Below are 18,475 nucleotides of genomic sequence, written 5' to 3' on the forward strand. Positions count from 1 at the left end.
TCTTCCAATCCCGAGCGCCATCTGTCGTTATAATGATCGTTAGCATAAAATGCAACTAAACTTAATTTGACATTTCACGAATCGACATGTTTCACGTCACAAAATTTCAGAGTACGAACTACCAATTGTCAATCTTACGTGGTTTATTACATTGTCAAATGAAGAATGACAAAGGACGATTTGTCCGCTATTTAAAAGAAAGTTTAAAATGATACCACTTAAAGGCCAACCAATCGTGTATAATATGTGAAGTTCTACAAGGAAGTGAAAAGATAACATTCCATACCATACCAACAGGGCGTTTTCCTTGCTGACGTTCATAGAAGTTAATTTCGTGCTAATTGGGAATACTGACCAGTAAAGAGTAAGATTTACTTTTCCATTCAGCTTTTACTTCAGTTCATTGTACCATCTTCCTATAGTATCCGTAATTTATTATTTCATAACTGTTGATAAATATGTCAAGGGTCAAACTTTAAGACAAAGACTAAGACTAGTTTTTTTGGAAATATCAAAACAAAATGAGGTCTGCCACATACTATGTACACACATTAAATCCATATATATAACAAGTATTACTACATGTATACTCAAGTACCAGTCCACTTAGAATTCAGACACTGCCAATGGTAGAGATGGTTCATTGTGTAGAATCAAAGTACTCGTGTACTGAATCAATTTTTATCTATCGTTTTTTACGCCCCAAATAATCGTCGTATTGCAAAAATGTGGAATAAAAGGAAAGTACCGGAATCGAATTCAAACGTAACTTTAGCTTATTGTTATAAATAATTAATATTAAACTCATCGTTTTATTTTTAAATTCACCATTCTGATTACGATGGACATTAAAAATCTCCGATATGGTACATAATTGAATTACAAACTACTAGTTGACCATTCCCAGTTTTTCAATTTTCAGGTCAAAATTCTGTTTATCGACGTGTTACACGTGTTACACTCAACTATCTACATTTCTCAGTTGATAATTAAGGTTCATACTCAAGTGCTACAAGTTATTTCATAGACACCTATATGTCATGTGAAAGCGCTCAGTTTCTGGGGATGTAGTCCAGAGACACGTACATTAACATAAACGATATAAAAGTATTATAATATTATCACAGGGACTTGCTCCCACTAACAAATATGCAGTCTGAAAGTATATAACAAGAAAAGGGGGATCCCAGATTTTGGGGTAACTCGCTTCAACACAATTATTACTTATTACTGCCCGGCAAACAACTTAATAAAAAAACACAATTATTACCACCAAATACGTCTTAAAATAAACAGTCGGGCTGTATATTTGATAGTTGGAGGAAGCCCCTGTGATATAATTCCACCAATTATGGCCGAAATAGCCAAATAGAATGATAAATATTGCAAAACACAATAACACAAAAAAATGACACAATGCCCAAGAAACGCATTATTAAAATTTCCATGCCGTCGTCTATGCAAAGTTTAATTTTTATTTGCCATCTCCGAGCTTCCGATGTCACGTGGCGGTAACGGTCATAAAAATACATGATACAGTAGATGATACGGCAGGATGGTTTTGGGGGTTATGCTACCCTTTTGTAACAAAATGGCTTATTTTGCTTATAAAAATAAATAGGTGACTTGAATATATTTGTATGCAGTTCCTTTTTTATTTTTTAAATATGGCTGTTGTTAACTTATTCATTATTCTTATGCACGTTTAAGTGAGCCACTTCACAACGTATATTATTTTCAAATAGTTTTTCCTTCCTACCCAATACACATGTAATTATTTACGGAACGTCAGCGACCTATATATGTAAAATGTATAAGACCAGAACTATGAATGGAAGAAAAACGGAAGTAGACGATTGCGCGAGTGCTCCGTCCATCATTGGCATAGCCTAAAATCATGTTGACTTTAATGGTTATTGGGACATGTTTCAATTTCTATATTAAAATAATGGATCCGGCTTGATAGGTTCTATTATATTTTATTTCTTTTGATTTCGTTTTTCGTTTCGTTTGATGTAATATTGAGTTCGTTTCGGACTTTACAGGTACTTCTGACACACTGTATTATAATTGAACCAGGATGCATTAACACAAAATGCAACAAGTACCTATATTATCGATCGTGACTCAATATCACATTGTTTGGCAAACTATAACAAAATGTTTCATACAGAAATTTATAGTTTAAGTTTTCTAGAACTGAAAATTTGAAGCTGATGTTCGGCCTCATTAATCAGTGACAACAGGTGCCAAGTAGGGACGTGAGGTCAAGAAGTCCAGAAAAGCGACAAGATTTATTTCAATTAAAGGCAAAATAAAGTGACGTAGGAAAAATCAAATAATTGTTGAAAAAAAGTAGTTAATTATTTTTAGAAAAAATTAGAAAACAAAATGGAAGTCAACTGATACACATTTAAGATTTAAAAAAAAACCATCTTTTTTCAATTTGACTGCTCCCAGTTTTCAGTGGAGTCCGAGTGGCTCATTTGCTTTTGTTACTTTGTATGTATGATTTTAGTTATTTTATGTTCTTTGTTGTGTATGTCTGTTTTCCATGTCTGGTCTTTGTTCCTGGATTACCGCTATAACCTTGGTTCCCTTGATTACTCTTTTAAATTGATAAAAATATGGGAACATGTTTATGTGATATTACAATGGAAAAAGTGACAAAAGGAAATTGTTCCGATTCAACATTCAGTGGTATGATTCAAAGAAAAGGTGATTTATATACGCCCATCAAGGGCGGGACGTATTATGGTATACCGTTGTTCGTACGTCCGTCGTCCACACTTCGGACAACAACTCAATCAAAGCACCGAAGGTGCTGAAACTCGGAAGTCGCTAGGCGTGCAACCTGCGAGATAGGTTCCCGATGATAATTTTTTAAGCAATGTGCTAGAGTGTCGGTCATGACATGGACTCAGGTTTGAGAATGTTTTGGTGTTGAACCCATATTTCCCTTGCAACCTGCAGCAAAACAAAACAAAGATGTACACTAATATCGTAAAAATAAGATTATTGCATTTGTTTCCGTTCTTGAGACCTTAACTTGAAAAAAGGCGGCTGATGATGTTGATTGTGACTCTTCTTGATAAAATGATTTATGATTTATGATTTTAATGATTATAATACCATTCACTGAGCATAGTTAAAAACCAACACCACTCAAAGAGAGATAACTCCAATTAAATTGGATTGGCTTAACTATATTCTTTGAAATTACTACGCAGCCAAGCGCAAAAAAAGTTTTGCGTCTCGATTTACCAGTTCGACAATATTTAGCTTAACTAGCTTAAAATTAACACTTAAAATGTTTAAAATATCATTCATTAGTGATATCGGTGAAATATTTTAAGTTTTAAAGAGAATCGGGCATTAATTAAGAAAGCATTTCCGTCCTTGAAATTATCTGCCGGAAGCCCTTTTGTCATTCTTATACTTACACTGATCATTAAAAATGCTTAATTTCCTCACGTTTTACCGAATTTAAAAGAAAAATGCCTAATTTTTCGGATTTACATATTAAATTTGATGTTCCGAGTTAAATTCGGACTTGTGCCGTTAAAATTAGTATAAAATAATTAAATTAGGCTATCAATTTAAAATTCGGATACTCCCGATAAAATTCGGTGTGTACGATAAAATAAGGATACACAGCGTATTTAAATTCGAGGTTGTTCCCATTTAAATTCGAACTTGTTCCTAATTAAATTCGACGTTGCTCTCATTAAATTGGGTGATGTTCCAGTTAAATTTTCACTAATTTTGTTTAAAATGTGTCATTAATTTCTTTTGAAACCTAATTTTTTCAGGAGTGTAGGTGGCGCCCTCCGTAAAGAGAAAATGCTAGTGCCCGGAGTAAATGCTTTAAAGACGCGGTAATTTGTAAAATTAAAACGTGAACAGGCTAACGAGAGCAATAAATTGGCGTACAATAAAAAAAGGATTTTTATATGATAACATTAATTGATTATTGAAAATAAATAAAAAGTAATATGTAAAAAATACATTATAACGAATATTTGTTAATAAAAAATTGTATTTCAGCTCCTCATTTTTAAACATACGATTGGAAAAAAAATCCATCTTTACGAAAATGCTTAAAAAAACCATAACAGTCTGGTTATAAGGAATAATGTATTAATTCAGGATTTCAGTCGCAATAATAAAAAAAAAAACGAAAAAACGCTCTATCTAAAGTCAGTGGTCGCAACAAAATGTGAAGTGTTTCCATGTGGACGAAACAATAAATATTAATAAGTAAATATATCATTTGATGGTCGGATCTAAATTACATTTTGAACATGAAGATTACTTGCGTTGTCGCGCTAGGTATATCGCCACTTATACAGGAAGTTAATATCATACATCACCCCAAATGTCGTATGTATGTGCAGTCTATATAAAGACACCCACCAAATTTAAAACCAATCCATCAATTGTGAGCCCTTGAAGTGAAAATTTAAAAAAGTGAAAAGTGTGAAAGGCTCACAGAATAGGATATCGGAGAGAATCCAAAATCACTTACAACGTATGTCCTTTGTAGGTAAAGCCTAACACCAAATTGAAAAGCCCTGTGCAGGTCCGGGTGTCAAAAGAATAGGCATACAGCAGAGCTAAGCTTGTCGTAAAAGGCGACTAAATAGTGCTCAGAAACTTAGATGGGGGCTAGGCACTCTGCCTACAGAGCAACTGGGATATGTGCCACAGGAGGTGGAATGGGGTAACCCTGGCGTGTTACATGCTGGGGTTGTCAGGCTATAATACGGAAAACCTGACCGCAAACCAAAGTGGTGCACCGTGTTGACAAAGATGCCACGTTCATTGGACGTTAAAGAACCCTGCTGTGGTATTCGATAGGAGTAGGAACATTTGCGCTCCGCCACAGGAGGATAAATTGCCCGACCCTACCCATCCCTCCCTTTTTCTAGTGGCAATCTAAATTTGTCGACCCTGCTGCTCTTGTGTCGCATCCATTTTCTATTTCATCATCATTTCGTGTTCATTTTATCATTCATTTCATGTTCATCGTCTGAATATAGCTGAAATATTGCTGCTCGGACATTAAACCCCAACAATCAATCAATCAATCCAAATTCAAAATCATCCAAGCCATATTGGGAGCCGACGATATTCGGGCTGCCGAAATGAGAGACGGACGGACGAGGTGTCCACTTGTTAAATGGGGATATAAGTTGCACAAACGGTCGTTTACAATTGAATTGATTGCTATCGATGCAAGCAGATGTGACAACAGATAATGTTAGTGTGTATTTTAAAAATATATATATCAAAAATATTTTTTTCATTTTGATTCTTAAAATTATTTGCATTTATTTAAAAATATATATATTAAAGTAAACATTTTGTTGTTATACTGTTTGACTGAAATACATGCACATTGTATATATCCATAAAAGTTATATTTTACCTAATTCCAAAAGAAATGTTCCGTAGAATTAAAAGCTCCAGTAAACACCCATTAACCATGCCCGTATTCTGTAATGTAGTATACTTGTTTTTGATACAGTTTGTTTATAAAGTCGTCAAATAAAAGATGGCAAACTGCGAAATGCGTTTGCAGATAATGGAAGTTGTTAGCTGACATTGTGCAAAGATAAAAGAAGTCGCACGTGCTACCACATCAATCGAGTCACTTTCGCGATAAATGCAAGATGTTTATTAAACTCTCAATTTCCAAATTAATTCTGTTAGTCGCGTTTTTAATTGCGTTTAATTACATCGGCTTTGTTTATTCTAAACACGAAGAGCGTTCCCTTAGCGAGCATGCAGAACAGAAAACCATGGTACATGGAAACCACTAAAAGAATAAAAGTATCACACACTTATTAGTAAGAATGTCTTGTGTCAAATATTGATCTACTTTTCTCTAAGAATTGTTTTAATATACTGTATACCGAATAAACCCGTCCTATGTGAAAGACCTCATTTATTTAAAGCATTGCAAAATCAGGGGGAGGGTCATTTTACATTACAAGGGGGGTGTCCGATCCAGGTTTGTTTCACTCTTCGGTTCGTTGACTTACCTAAGCGTGTTTAATACTCTCAGACCCATATAGGGTACATTTGTATGAATGTGATCCAGGAAATCAACACAGCCGCTTGGATTTTACATGTAGTAGAACATATTTGCCGGAGTTCTTCGGTAAGGTTTCATGGAAGCTGGCTCTGCCAATATCTACTAATCACGATCTCCGTACGGGGCGCTCATTACAGACCAAAAAATGTATACTTGTCAAGTCTATAAAACATGGTATTAACAGCTTGTTTTATTTCATACCATTAAATTATCAATTATAAAGGGGATAAACACACTTAAATAAACATTAACAGTACCTACATGTGTATACATGTGGTATCAAAATTATGTGACATGGACTTAATAATCTTAGTTTGAAGATTTATTTAAATGAGGAAAACATAAATGAATCCCCCACATCATTATTAACCTAGACCTCGCTTATTGGGTATTACATTTTGAAACCTATATAATATTTCAAATTTATATATACTCCGTGAAAACTGAACGAATTTGTCTGTAAACATGTAATGTATTTACAGATATGTAGATGTAATCGGATTGTGCGCTGTTTATATCATCCATAAAATCATAACAAGGGCCATTCTGGATTATTTTTTGTGTTCATATATTAAGTGTTTTATAAATATTTTTTAAAATATAGTTTTTTTATCTTGGGTTTGTATACCTCGCCAGGCGAAGTAGCGAGGTATTATGCGAATCAGATAACTGCTTTGAAAGTATGCATAGTATTTTAAGTGCCATGCAATAAAGGGTAAGTTCAATATGCAATCAATTCAGTTCCATTTTTGTGTTGGTGCATATTCCCGAAGACACCGATAAATCTTAATGCAATTGAGATATAGGTACATGTAGGTATGCAAATGATTAGCGGTTGAAGTAGCATCAAGTATTTGTAGTGGAATAAGCAGGAACGCAGCAGCAGGAACGGTTGGTATCCGGCCAATATTTTTTGTTTGAACCGCACGCCGTGTGCATGCTCTTTTCGATGTACAATCGAGGTTTGAGTGCTAAGCCACACCTCTATGTATATTGGTATACAATGCATTATCATTCAAACGTGTGCACGCAAATAATATTAATATTTACAAGTCGGGGAAAAAAACAATAACCCTTAAATGTCACACTGACAAGATTGTAACATGTTTAGCTATACAACTCCAAATTTGCATTTTGAAAAGACTGATTACATTGTACATCGATTTTTGAGACTCGCAATCTTACAAAATATTGGTGACTCTGAAATGCTATAATAGTATCTAAAATGTTTCCCCAGGTAACAATATATATGACCACCAAAGACTGCTTTTTTACTCCTTTATATATAATTATTTTAGTTTCGGCAAGGATTTAAATTTAACTCCTTGGTTTCGGAATAATCTATTCTACGCTACATTTTAAAAAAAAATTTGATTCACTTCCAATAGAACGGTCGGTTTCAATCAGCAAGCACGAATCCAAGGACGAGTGTACCGGGTGTACGCCCCTCCACCTAAAATGAAATGTTTTTTGTTTGTTTGTATATCATATCTTTATTTTTCATAAATATTACCTCCAGATATTGGGTTTATACAAACTAGAAGTACCAAAATAATATAATTTGAAAAACGTTAACGAGAAATGAAAATATGATCAACTAAGGCCTTAATGACCTTTGTCCCCCATTTTTTAATCTCATGTATATATTATCAGAAGTATGAATAATAGTATGAAGTACCAAAAAATGAAATAAAAATAGCATACATGTACAACAAACAAAAAGGCTTGGATAGATTTTATCGGCAATTGGGGAAGGGGTGCACAAGCTTTTTTCCTGCAATCCAGACAGTTAATGTCATAATATTTAAGTCGATAGAACTCTTCTAATAATATGTTCCACAGTATTAAACTCATCAAAAAGCAATTAAGGGATTGGCTTTTAATTGTTATTGCAACTATTCAGGAATTGGTAAAAAATAAATTGATAGTGTAATTTTGATATTATATTATTCTGTTTCAAATATTAATCACAATCCAAGTTAAGATACGTGTACAGCTAGATTAGTTATTAATTTATTTAAAGTTGAGATATAAACGATAAGTGTCGATTTCAGTCTTGCCATGGACAAACATAATTTGAATTGCCTTTTAATATTTTTGTTCCAAAATCGTTGACAGTTGGGTAGAACAGCACAGCGGCTCATCCCTATCACATCGGAAGTTACTCCCCAAAGAAAACCTCCAGGTTGAGGACTCCGATTTTTCAACAAGCCATACGTGATTAAGAACAGGATGTTCATTTCATTTATGTAATTAACATGTAGTGTCCTGGAGCGTCAATCAATCGGCACGTAGTGTGTGCTCGCGGTGTGTATGTATTTGAACGTTTACTCAGCTCACTCCAAGGTCTGTCAATAAACATAATATATAGGTATACATATTGAGAATGCTGTTTGAGTCGTGCGTAACAATGCTTTTCCTCCACAGCTTGGCTTGCCGAAGAAGTTTGCTGAGACACTAACATAGCTGTACACAGCACATGTGGTTGCACTGCAGGGTAAGAAACTGATGGACGCTGTAAACTGCTACCACAGTGGAGACGATTATGGGCTTCTGTAAAAATCGAATTAACTGTTGTTTTTTTGTTATTTTTTGTTGTTGTTTTTTTCTTCTTTTTTTATTTTATATTCATAAAACTTGAAATAACTTGTAATTGATTAATAACTCCTATAATGTTTGCTCCTGAGCTAGTGAGTTTTTGTGGAAAGCAATGGATACTAACAAAACAATTTAGAAATTAATAGTTACCGGCAATATATTTCCGTAAACACGACAATTTTGATGTATACCATCATACATGGATGTTATGTCACTCATCTAATTTCTCCTTTTATTCTTAAAATGAAATTTGTCGTAGTGAAAAGCTGGGATTTAAAAGTTATTACATAGTATTCGCTTGAGAATATATGCATGTACAATGTACGTATTAACCATAGAGTAGTGACTTCAAGTAGTAAGGCTATACAATGTATTATATACAGTCCTTGATACAGTCCTATAAGAGGAAAAGATATTGCGGTTACTGAAGTACGTGTTAACAAAATTATTTTTTAAGTAAAACTGAAATATTTTTTTGAGAATATACTTTGTAAAGTTAATTTCAGATGTTAAATTGTAATTTTAAGGTCATCCAGCTTTCTTTTTTACAGTTTGGTTGAATATTATAATTTTCTTTAGTACCGCACAATCATAGACCTGTAACTATAGGTCTATGGAACTACCCGTGGAGACATGTAATGCTGTAGGTAGCTGTCGAATACTAGTAAATAAAATCATTACAAACAACGTGTGCATGCAAAAATCTATAGAACGTATAAGAGTCAAACAATTTTTCCAGTCTTGTATATGATCGATTTTTTTTCTTCGAAAGATCACCCATCAGTTAGGAATCTATGGACCCGACTGCCGTTTGACTCACTTTTAATGTGCACAATGTATTCGGAATAGATAAATAAGTTAAAAATCTCACGTACAGTACTAGTGTACAGCCGAATCTGTTCAAAACTGCTTAAAAATATGACATACAGGAAATCGGAATTTCATATGGTTGTCTTACTGTAACAAAAAAAAAACAAAACAAACAAAAACAAACAAAAAAACAATACACATCCATAACTACAGCATCAACCTTTCTATGTATTGGCCCGAGACAATTAAGCAATGACACCAGTATTTTAAAATATATCCGAATTTTAAATTGATAGACTAATTTAATTATTTTATATTATTTTTAACGGCACAAGTCCGAATTTAACTCGAAACATCGAATTTAATGTGTAAATCCGAAAAATTAGGCATTTCTCTTTTAAATTCGGTAAAACCTGAGGAAATTAGGCATTTTTAATGATCAGTGTTACAATACTCGAAGCCACTGACGTGACTTCCGAGTAAAAACGCTTTCGCAAACTTTAATAAAACGTTGGTGAATTGTTTATATTTATTGACGTAAGCTCCTTTTCGATTTTTATAAATTTCAGATTTTTCGTTTCCTTGTAATGATTTTTTTTTCCTTAAAAAAGGGGGGATTTTCAAGTTTTCAGACAATAACTCAAAAGCACTTTCACCGACTTTTATGAAACTTTCGTGAATCGTTTATATCTATTGACATAAGTTTCCTTTCGAATTTTATTAATTTCAGATTTTTCGTTTCCGTGTTATGATTTTTTTCCTTAAAAAGGGAGTTTTTCAAGTTTTCGGACAATAACTCGAAAACGCTTTCGCCAACTTAATTGAAACTTTGGTGAATTGTGCATATCTATTGACGTAAGCTCCCTTTTGATTTGTATAAATGTCAAATTTTACGTTTCCGTGTTATGAAAACGGCCAAGGAAATATTATTCGTTGAAAAAATTGTTTAATACAGACCATTTGTTGATGATCGACTAATAAATATAAAAGGTACTTGGTAACCTTGTCAGAAAAGTGTGTTTTAAACAAGATAGAAATGTATGGGTGAAAAATCAAGACAACAAACTTAGTTAATATTGAGGTAGCCTTTATAGTGCCAAATTTTTTGAGCATTTTTATTTATTTTCTGGGGGGGGGAGTATTCACAGTTCGAGTTGATCAAATAAATTCACTAAAAACATAAGGACAAGTTAAAAGGGCAACGGGTGTATCTTGCGTTTTAAAGCGCAGCTGTTTATATATTTTCTTTAATGAAAGAAAAAAAATGTAGCAACATGCATTGTTATAGAAGAAATTAGTTCAAAATATATGATAAAATGGGTTATTATCTAGAGAGATATGCAAAAAATAATACCAAGTTGAGCATTAAGCCTTATTTTTAAAAAATGGGAGAATTGAGTCTTCTTAACATATTTTGAACTCGTCAGTTTTCCTGTAACTTTATTGATTTATCTCTATTGTTTATTAATTTTCTTTAATGAAAAAAAATCTTCCGGATGCTACTATCATTTTGGAAATATTTCAAACAACCTTTTGTCTTCACATTTTTATCTGAAAACATTCTTTTAAAAACAATATTTCCCTATTCTTCTTCCTTTTTTTTGCTAAAAATCAAACATATAAATAAACAATTGTATGACTCTGTTTAAATGAAAACAAAAATTTCTTTGCGCTATTCTACTTGTTGTTTCTTGTCGCTTTTTGTCACTTCTTGTCGCCAATTAGTGAGACCCGCAGACTGACGTCATCAGTGAAACAGAAACTCCGCGTCTGTCTGAAAGGTACAGGACCACCGCTAATTTAAATCCCTGACTCTTCTGCATGTGTGTAAGTCATACAAACATTTGTCCCCCAATAACTGTGTTGATTTTCAAACTTGATATGTACGGTTGTACCAAATTAAGACATGACAGTAACATTTTGGGATTCGGTGCAGGAGGTATATTTCTGTTTTGACCACCACCGACCCCGAAAGGGATTAGATATGCCAGTACTTAAATTTGAGATTTCTGAGAGGTTTAAACTTACTCCTACAACGTAAGAAGTTTGAATTCCGTTCCCCCATACCCCAACTCTTAGGATGGCACCAAGTCAGAAAATAGCTTGCCAGATCGCCTCTGGCATTGCTGGAGTAGGTTTAACCTGTGTAATCACATCTTTGGATTTTTTAACGAAAAACGGGCTTAATATACATGTACGCACACTTATTTGAATTTCAGTGATAAATAGCAAGAAAAGAGTCGAATATTGCTATTTGTCACTAAAATTCAAACGACTGTGATGTATATAACTGCAAAGTCGGGTGAAGAGGCTTAGTATTTTGACCACTCGGCTCCATGAGGGTTAACCCACTGTATGAATAGTAATCAAGGGAACCAAGGTTCTAACAGTAATCAAAAGAAAGTAATACGGGGACAAAGATAATACATGGTCATGGAAAACAGACATATACAAAAAAAAAGAACATGAAGTACATGTAACTAAAATAATACAAAGTAGGTTAAGCATCCTCTGCTCATCTAGAAACACCCGCCTAGTTGCTCATAAAAAGTTCACGGTATTTGAAAGATGAAAGGTTTATACAAACTCATTCTAAAGTCCATAAAAAAAAATGGTAATAAGCTTAATCCACCACCGTCAAAACAAAAAAATACATGTATCCCCAGTGCCAAATCACAAAATAATAGATCAAGCTACGTTTTGCAGCTCAGCTCTATGTAACTGATTTTAACCTGAGTCCCGTGTAATCACACCTTTGGAGCTCTGGATTAGTTTCTATAACGAAGAACAGGGGTTTGATATACATGTACTTAACCAAGATCAAGTCTAGAGACTTCGTATTTTGATCACCAGTATGGGGGTAAACTAGATATGATAATGTAACACCCCCACACTACACTCCGTGAGGGTTAACACACTGTATGAAAGGTCTAAACTCATTCAAAAGTCGATGAAAAATACATTTGGTAAAAGTTTTATCCGTTTTTGGATTCGGCGCTGGAGATATTTATTTTGGCTTTGACCACCACCGTCAAAACAAAATAATATAATCAATGCCAAATCCAAAAAGGGCTTATACTAAGCTATATGTTACTGATTTTAAGAAGTAATAATTTAAATCCTATAGTTCTCTATTTATATTACAGAAAAATGGCATCTGAAAGCTGCAGCATCTGTCTGTTACTAGAAAGGACCAGCACTCCTGAAGTATGGTGTCCACAATGTGAGGAATCCCTCTGTTCAACATGTAGTGTGCAACACAGAGTACAAAGAAAAACAAGGGACCACAGCACCATACCTTATGAAGATTACCTAAAACTACCGTCTTTTATCCATAAAATTCAACTCGACTGTGAAGAACACAAGCACAAATATCAATTTTACTGTAAGTCTCACGATTGCCCTATTTGCAAAAAGTGTTTGCTGAAGTCACATAAAAAATGTGATGATACCCTAGATATAGACGATGTCATCCATAAAGTAAAATCTTCAGCAGTTTTTGAAGATATTTGGAGAGATATAAAATCGACTCAAGAAATCTTTGTGAATGCGATCCGTCATAGGGAAGAAAATATGAAAAACCTACAGGAAAAAAAGGAAAAACTATCAACAGAGGTGAAAAAAAGAACCCAAAATCTTATTGATCAAATTAAGAAACTAGAAAACAAAACATTATCAGAGTTAGAATCAGTTGTCAATGAAAATGTAAATGAAATCAAAGCCACCACAAAAATCCTGGAATCAAATAAAAGAAAACTTTGTGAGTTATTGGGACAGGAGGAACTCATTAAGAACCATGCATCAAATTTCCAAACATTCATAGCAACAAAACAAATGGAGAAAGAAGTTCAAGAATCAGGAGAAATCTTACACAAATTATCTGAAAAAGGAGCCATGGATAATACAGACATAGAAATGAATGAAAACATCACAGCAGACGACACAATTTTTGGAATAAAAACTCTGTGTGACATTAAAGTATCAAGAGAAAAAAAAACAACATCCATAGACATAAACAAACCAAACATAGGTCAGGCAGAGGTGAAGACAAGATTCCCCAGACAACTGACACTTAAACAACAGTTTACAGCACGTCAAGGTGGGTGTCGTGGTTGTTGTACGCTGCCTAATGGACTCCTGGTGTTGACTGATTATAACAATGGTGTAGTAAACATACTACACAGTAATGGTCAACACAAATCATCAGTCAGATTTAATAGAGGAGCATGTGATGTAACAGTCATCAATGAGAACCATGTTGCTGTTTCTAATCCTCTCCATGAAACAATCTCCATCATAGATGTAGACAGGAGTAAAATCATTAAAACACTTCAGATAAAGAGTTTAGTCACTGGAATTACACATAGTGATGGACATTTATACTTCTGTGTACCTCAGGTAGGAATCCGAAAAATTAATATAGATACAGAAAAAATAGACAAACTCCATGATGACCAGACTGTTGATTATCATTCATATATAGACACAGATGGCAACAGAATATGTTATACCTGTCCTCACAACGACACAGTTACTGTCTTAGATTCTGACCTCAGAGTTATCTTCACATTCAAGGATCACAATACAATGTCACGGCCTTATGGAATATCAATGGATGAACAGCAGAATATTTTTGTGTGTGATTATAACAAACATAATTTATTACTAATTTCAAGGGATGGAGATAAACATGAAGATGTAGCCGGTGGAGATGATGGGTTGTGTCGCCCTGAGTGTGTACATTATGATAAAGTGAACCATCATCTCACTGTTGTTGATTGGAATAATGTGGTCAGGATATTTACTGTATATTGACTTTTGATGGAGAACCAACACTGAGATAAATAAATTATTGAGATTAATTCGATTTCAAGGTAAGAAAATATGTTTTATTTTTTACATGTAGGGTTTGTTTTCTTAAAGAAATTTTAATAATATTATACATTTCTACATTTTTCTTAATTGTCAGACATAAATAAACATACATTTGTTCATGTGACAATTAACTTGATTAAAAGAAAAGAATCATGTTTTAATTATGGACTTCATTTTCAGAAATCTTAACAATATCTGACAAAATTTTCTACTTTTATCCTGAAATAAGATTACAAAAATATGATCATTATCAATTTATGAACAAATCTTTGAAATAGTACAGGAATTTCATATTGAGTACAGTGTGAAATAAATGATTTTTTAAAAATTATTTTATATTTTTTGATCAATCAGTGTTAGTCTTCATCAAGATTGTCAAATACATGTACATGTATCTAGTAGATGTGTCATCATTGAATTTTGAAAATAATTTTAGCTTTTTGTTGTATATACTTGCATTTTCATGTTTCTAAATAAATGGATTTTTCTTGTTTACAAACTGAAATCGCTTTTCGCCGGGCTATTGAAATATGTACATTTCTTGTTTCGGGCTAGTTGAATTTTATACAGTCCTCTATTGCTCGGGCTAGTTGTTGAGAAATTTGAAGCAAAGGACTGTGAAAAATTAGCACATTAAAATATTTTTTATAGAATCAAAAATTCTAATACTAGTATTACTTTGTGTAAATGTCTAACACCATACATGTACAACATCAAAATATGAATGTGGTCTAAATTAAGTACATGTATTAGTGATTTATTCATACCCAGTATTTACATGCAGGTCTTTAAAAATAACTTTCTTTAAAACAATAATAAAAAGAAGTACAGTCATCTGATGTACATGTAGCATTTTTTAGTCATGATTTGAATTCAATAGAATTTTTTGGGCAACATGTGATCTCCTTATACATGTAAGTCTTCATTGCTTCGACTAAAATGGATTTTTTTTATAAGATTGATTTATTTCTGTTTTTTTTTCTTGAAATATGAATTACATGTAGTGTATATTATTGAAAGATACTACTAAGGACATTAAATTACCCTCAACAGTCATTACATGTACTTGCAACTTCAATTATATATAGAATTATCTCAAATTCATTGATTTACATATAAAATGTTGATTATTTTTGTCAGTTGTTGTCAATATATACAATGTACATGTATGTATGTGTATTCGTTTTTATATATCTAGCACTAACAGGGGCAGATGGAGAAATTTTGAAAAAGGGAGGAGTGCCAGGTTATTATTTGCTCATTAAGGTCCGTAGATTGCAAGAATTTAAAAAAAAGAATTCGGGGGGGGGGGGGGTGTACACCCTGAAACCCTGGATCTGCCACTGTAATTATGTTAACACTAATACCTGTTTTTTATGATTAGTTCAAATTCAATGAAATCTGACAATTTAATAGGAAAATCTTATGTTGCATGATGCGTGTGATGAACAATGCAAATTAGTATTTTTATGACTAACAAGACTATAACATGTACATGTAGTTTGAATGGTGCATGGAGAATGATTTGGAATTTTTTTTCTCTTGATGGACTAGGACAATATTAATTTATCTTGATGGACAAGGCCCGGTAGATGGTGGATTTTACACAATTGGTGAATTGAGATTTTCCCATTGGGGACAAGGCCAACACATTTCATTATGATGGATATGAATATTCATAATGCTAATGACAAACCTAATATTTCATTTTCATCATCATCAAAGATGTGACATGATATTCATGATGCACAAGTCTGATATGAATTAATCTATATGGATGGACTTAATATGAATTTTGTTATTAACCACTGGATATACTTTGATAGACTTTGCCAATTCATGGAAATCATCTGTTGTGGCTTTTTGAGTTTTTAGATGAAAGGCTGGACTATGATGTTTATTGATTTTTTGTGTAGATGGACTTTGTATAGCAAGAACTTTTTTTATACTGAGCTTGGCAAAAAATGGGTTTTTCAAATATGTACATACATGTTTACATGTACATGTATTATAAACTGTGTCTTTATTATTTATTGTTATTTGTTTGAACTTACATGATATTTTTAAAGGGTGAAATAACTATTACACTTATTAAATAGAGGTCATTAATATGTATAAAAAAGTTTTGTTTGTGATTGTAATGGAAAACAAGTTTAGGGGACGACCATTTGATTCTGAAAAGGGGTTGGGGTGCACATTTTGAGTAGTCAGAATATTTATTTGCAAAAGGTTGCAGGGCAACTTATTTATTTCATGAGCTCGAAGGACAGATTATTTAATACATGTACCTATCAATTAGGCAAAAATATATTGTGACCTGGTTTTTAACGTACTTTTGGTTTTACCGGAAATTGGCGGAAATTACCGTTTTTGTCAATTTTGGAGAAAAAATGTATTAGGGTCAGTCGGAAAACCCGAAACAGATATATTTTTTTTTGTCCTTACAATTAACCAGATTGATTGAGTCAGAATATTTATTTACATTATCAATTAAGCTGGGTAACTTATTTTCAGCTTAGTACATTTTGGAGAAGCGGTCATGTTTATTATCAAAAACTGACATCTCAACCCCCTTCCTTCGGAATCAAATGTCGTCCCCTTAAGTTATAAAAGGCTGAGTATGTAAAACCCAGGCAGATCTTATGTCATATGATATTGGTGGCACAATGTTTGTATCCTATGAATGTTCATGAGATTTTTTGAAATCTACAGTGAATTGCTTAGGAAATGACTTTAAATTTCCTAACGAAGGAACCAATTTTTGCATGAAATAAAGATTTGTCTACTTTTTTAACACATTTCAATGTTTCTATGCACATGTAATTTGTTTCTCTTCAGCCATTGCAGTTTATCTAACTAACTGGTTTATTTTGAGGAAGGATACATTTGTGACATGTAATGGAAGAAAATTTATTGAAAACAAAATTTGTCATGTGCCATCAACTGCCTGGTTTTTTGCATGGACTCCTATTTAAAGTCACTGTGACAATAACTTACAAATGACCATATGACAGTTTTGATAATGTATGAAGTACATGTAAAGTTTCCATTCAAAATTATTAATTCAAAACCTTTATGAAGACATTTCACTCTTTAATCATTGGTCTAATTGTTGTTTTCTTTAAATTTTAAGAGAAGAGTTATTGCTCTTGAATTTTTCAAATATTCTGAATTTTACTTCTAGTTCAAATTAATTTTATATAAATTAATTTGAGATAAATACTGTAATCTGATTGATTAAAATAATTTTGTTATATCTCAATGGATAAAAAAAATATTGGGACATCCCTATTGAGTAAATTCAGAGCTATTTTTCTCATGTTTAAAGATAAAAATATGCTTTAAAATTAATTTATAAGAATTGGCTATGATAAAAATTTTGTCTTTTGAAAAATAAAATAACATAAATTTTCCATGTGCATATTGTTTATTCAACAAAGTGCAATAAACAAAATATGCACATGGAAAATTAGTTATTTTTCAATAAATAAAATTTTCATTATTGCCAATTCTGAAATGACTTTTGTAATTGGCTTTAAATACTGCTGTTGTATAAAAAATAAAATATTTTATGAAACTCTATATTTGTATACCTTCAGGGGCAAATTCAATATCCTTGCCTTGAGTAAGAGTGATTATGGGATCAATGTTTTCTGATTGGCAGTTTTGCATGTACTATGTATCCATTGGCACCATGAAAACTGATTTGTTCAATGTGTCCTAGTTTTCCTTTCCTCTTTCGTCTACCCTGGACTTGACTTTTTATGAGCAATTCAGCGGGTGTTTCTAGAAAAGCAGAAGATTGCTACCCTATTGGTGCACCTAGTCCATGCTCCAAGTTTTTAGTAGCGTCTGAGTTGCTCATTTACTTTTGTTACTTTGTGTGTATAATTTTAGTTACTTTATTTTATTTGTTGTGATTGTCTATTTTCCATGTCTGGTCTTTGTCCCTTGATTACATTTATATCAGTCCGACAATAATAACATTTAATATGACACACACATAGATAGTCCAGTCTCATATCAGTCAGACTGTAACAATTAGTAGGTAACACACACAGAAAGTCATGACTTATAACAGTGACGGTAACC

The 18,475-nt window shown here is 32.9% G+C and overlaps 1 protein-coding gene across 3 annotated transcripts; it reads left to right on the plus strand.

The window, feature by feature from the left end:
• On the plus strand, window positions 1-17,965 carry LOC148599793 (uncharacterized). 3 transcript variants are annotated; one of them, XM_088559452.1, is made up of 2 exons: window positions 1-364; window positions 12,655-17,965. In XM_088559452.1, the coding sequence occupies exon 2, from the start codon at window positions 12,659-12,661 to the stop codon at window positions 14,321-14,323; it is 1,665 nt and encodes a 554-aa protein (XP_088415578.1). In that variant the 5' UTR covers window positions 1-364; window positions 12,655-12,658; the 3' UTR covers window positions 14,324-17,965. The 3 variants fall into 3 exon arrangements, with proteins under 3 accessions (XP_088415578.1, XP_088415580.1, XP_088415579.1); XM_088559454.1 differs by lacking the exon at window positions 1-364 and adding an exon at window positions 8,516-8,597; XM_088559453.1 differs by lacking the exon at window positions 1-364 and adding an exon at window positions 11,265-11,335.
• Window positions 17,966-18,475: the final 510 nt, after the last annotated feature.

Source organism: Perna viridis, chromosome 13 (assembly GCF_037379345.1).
Source record: "Perna viridis isolate PV_CMFRI_1.1 ecotype Kerala chromosome 13, ASM3737934v1, whole genome shotgun sequence".
Classification (NCBI taxonomy): Eukaryota; Metazoa; Mollusca; class Bivalvia; order Mytilida; family Mytilidae; genus Perna; species Perna viridis.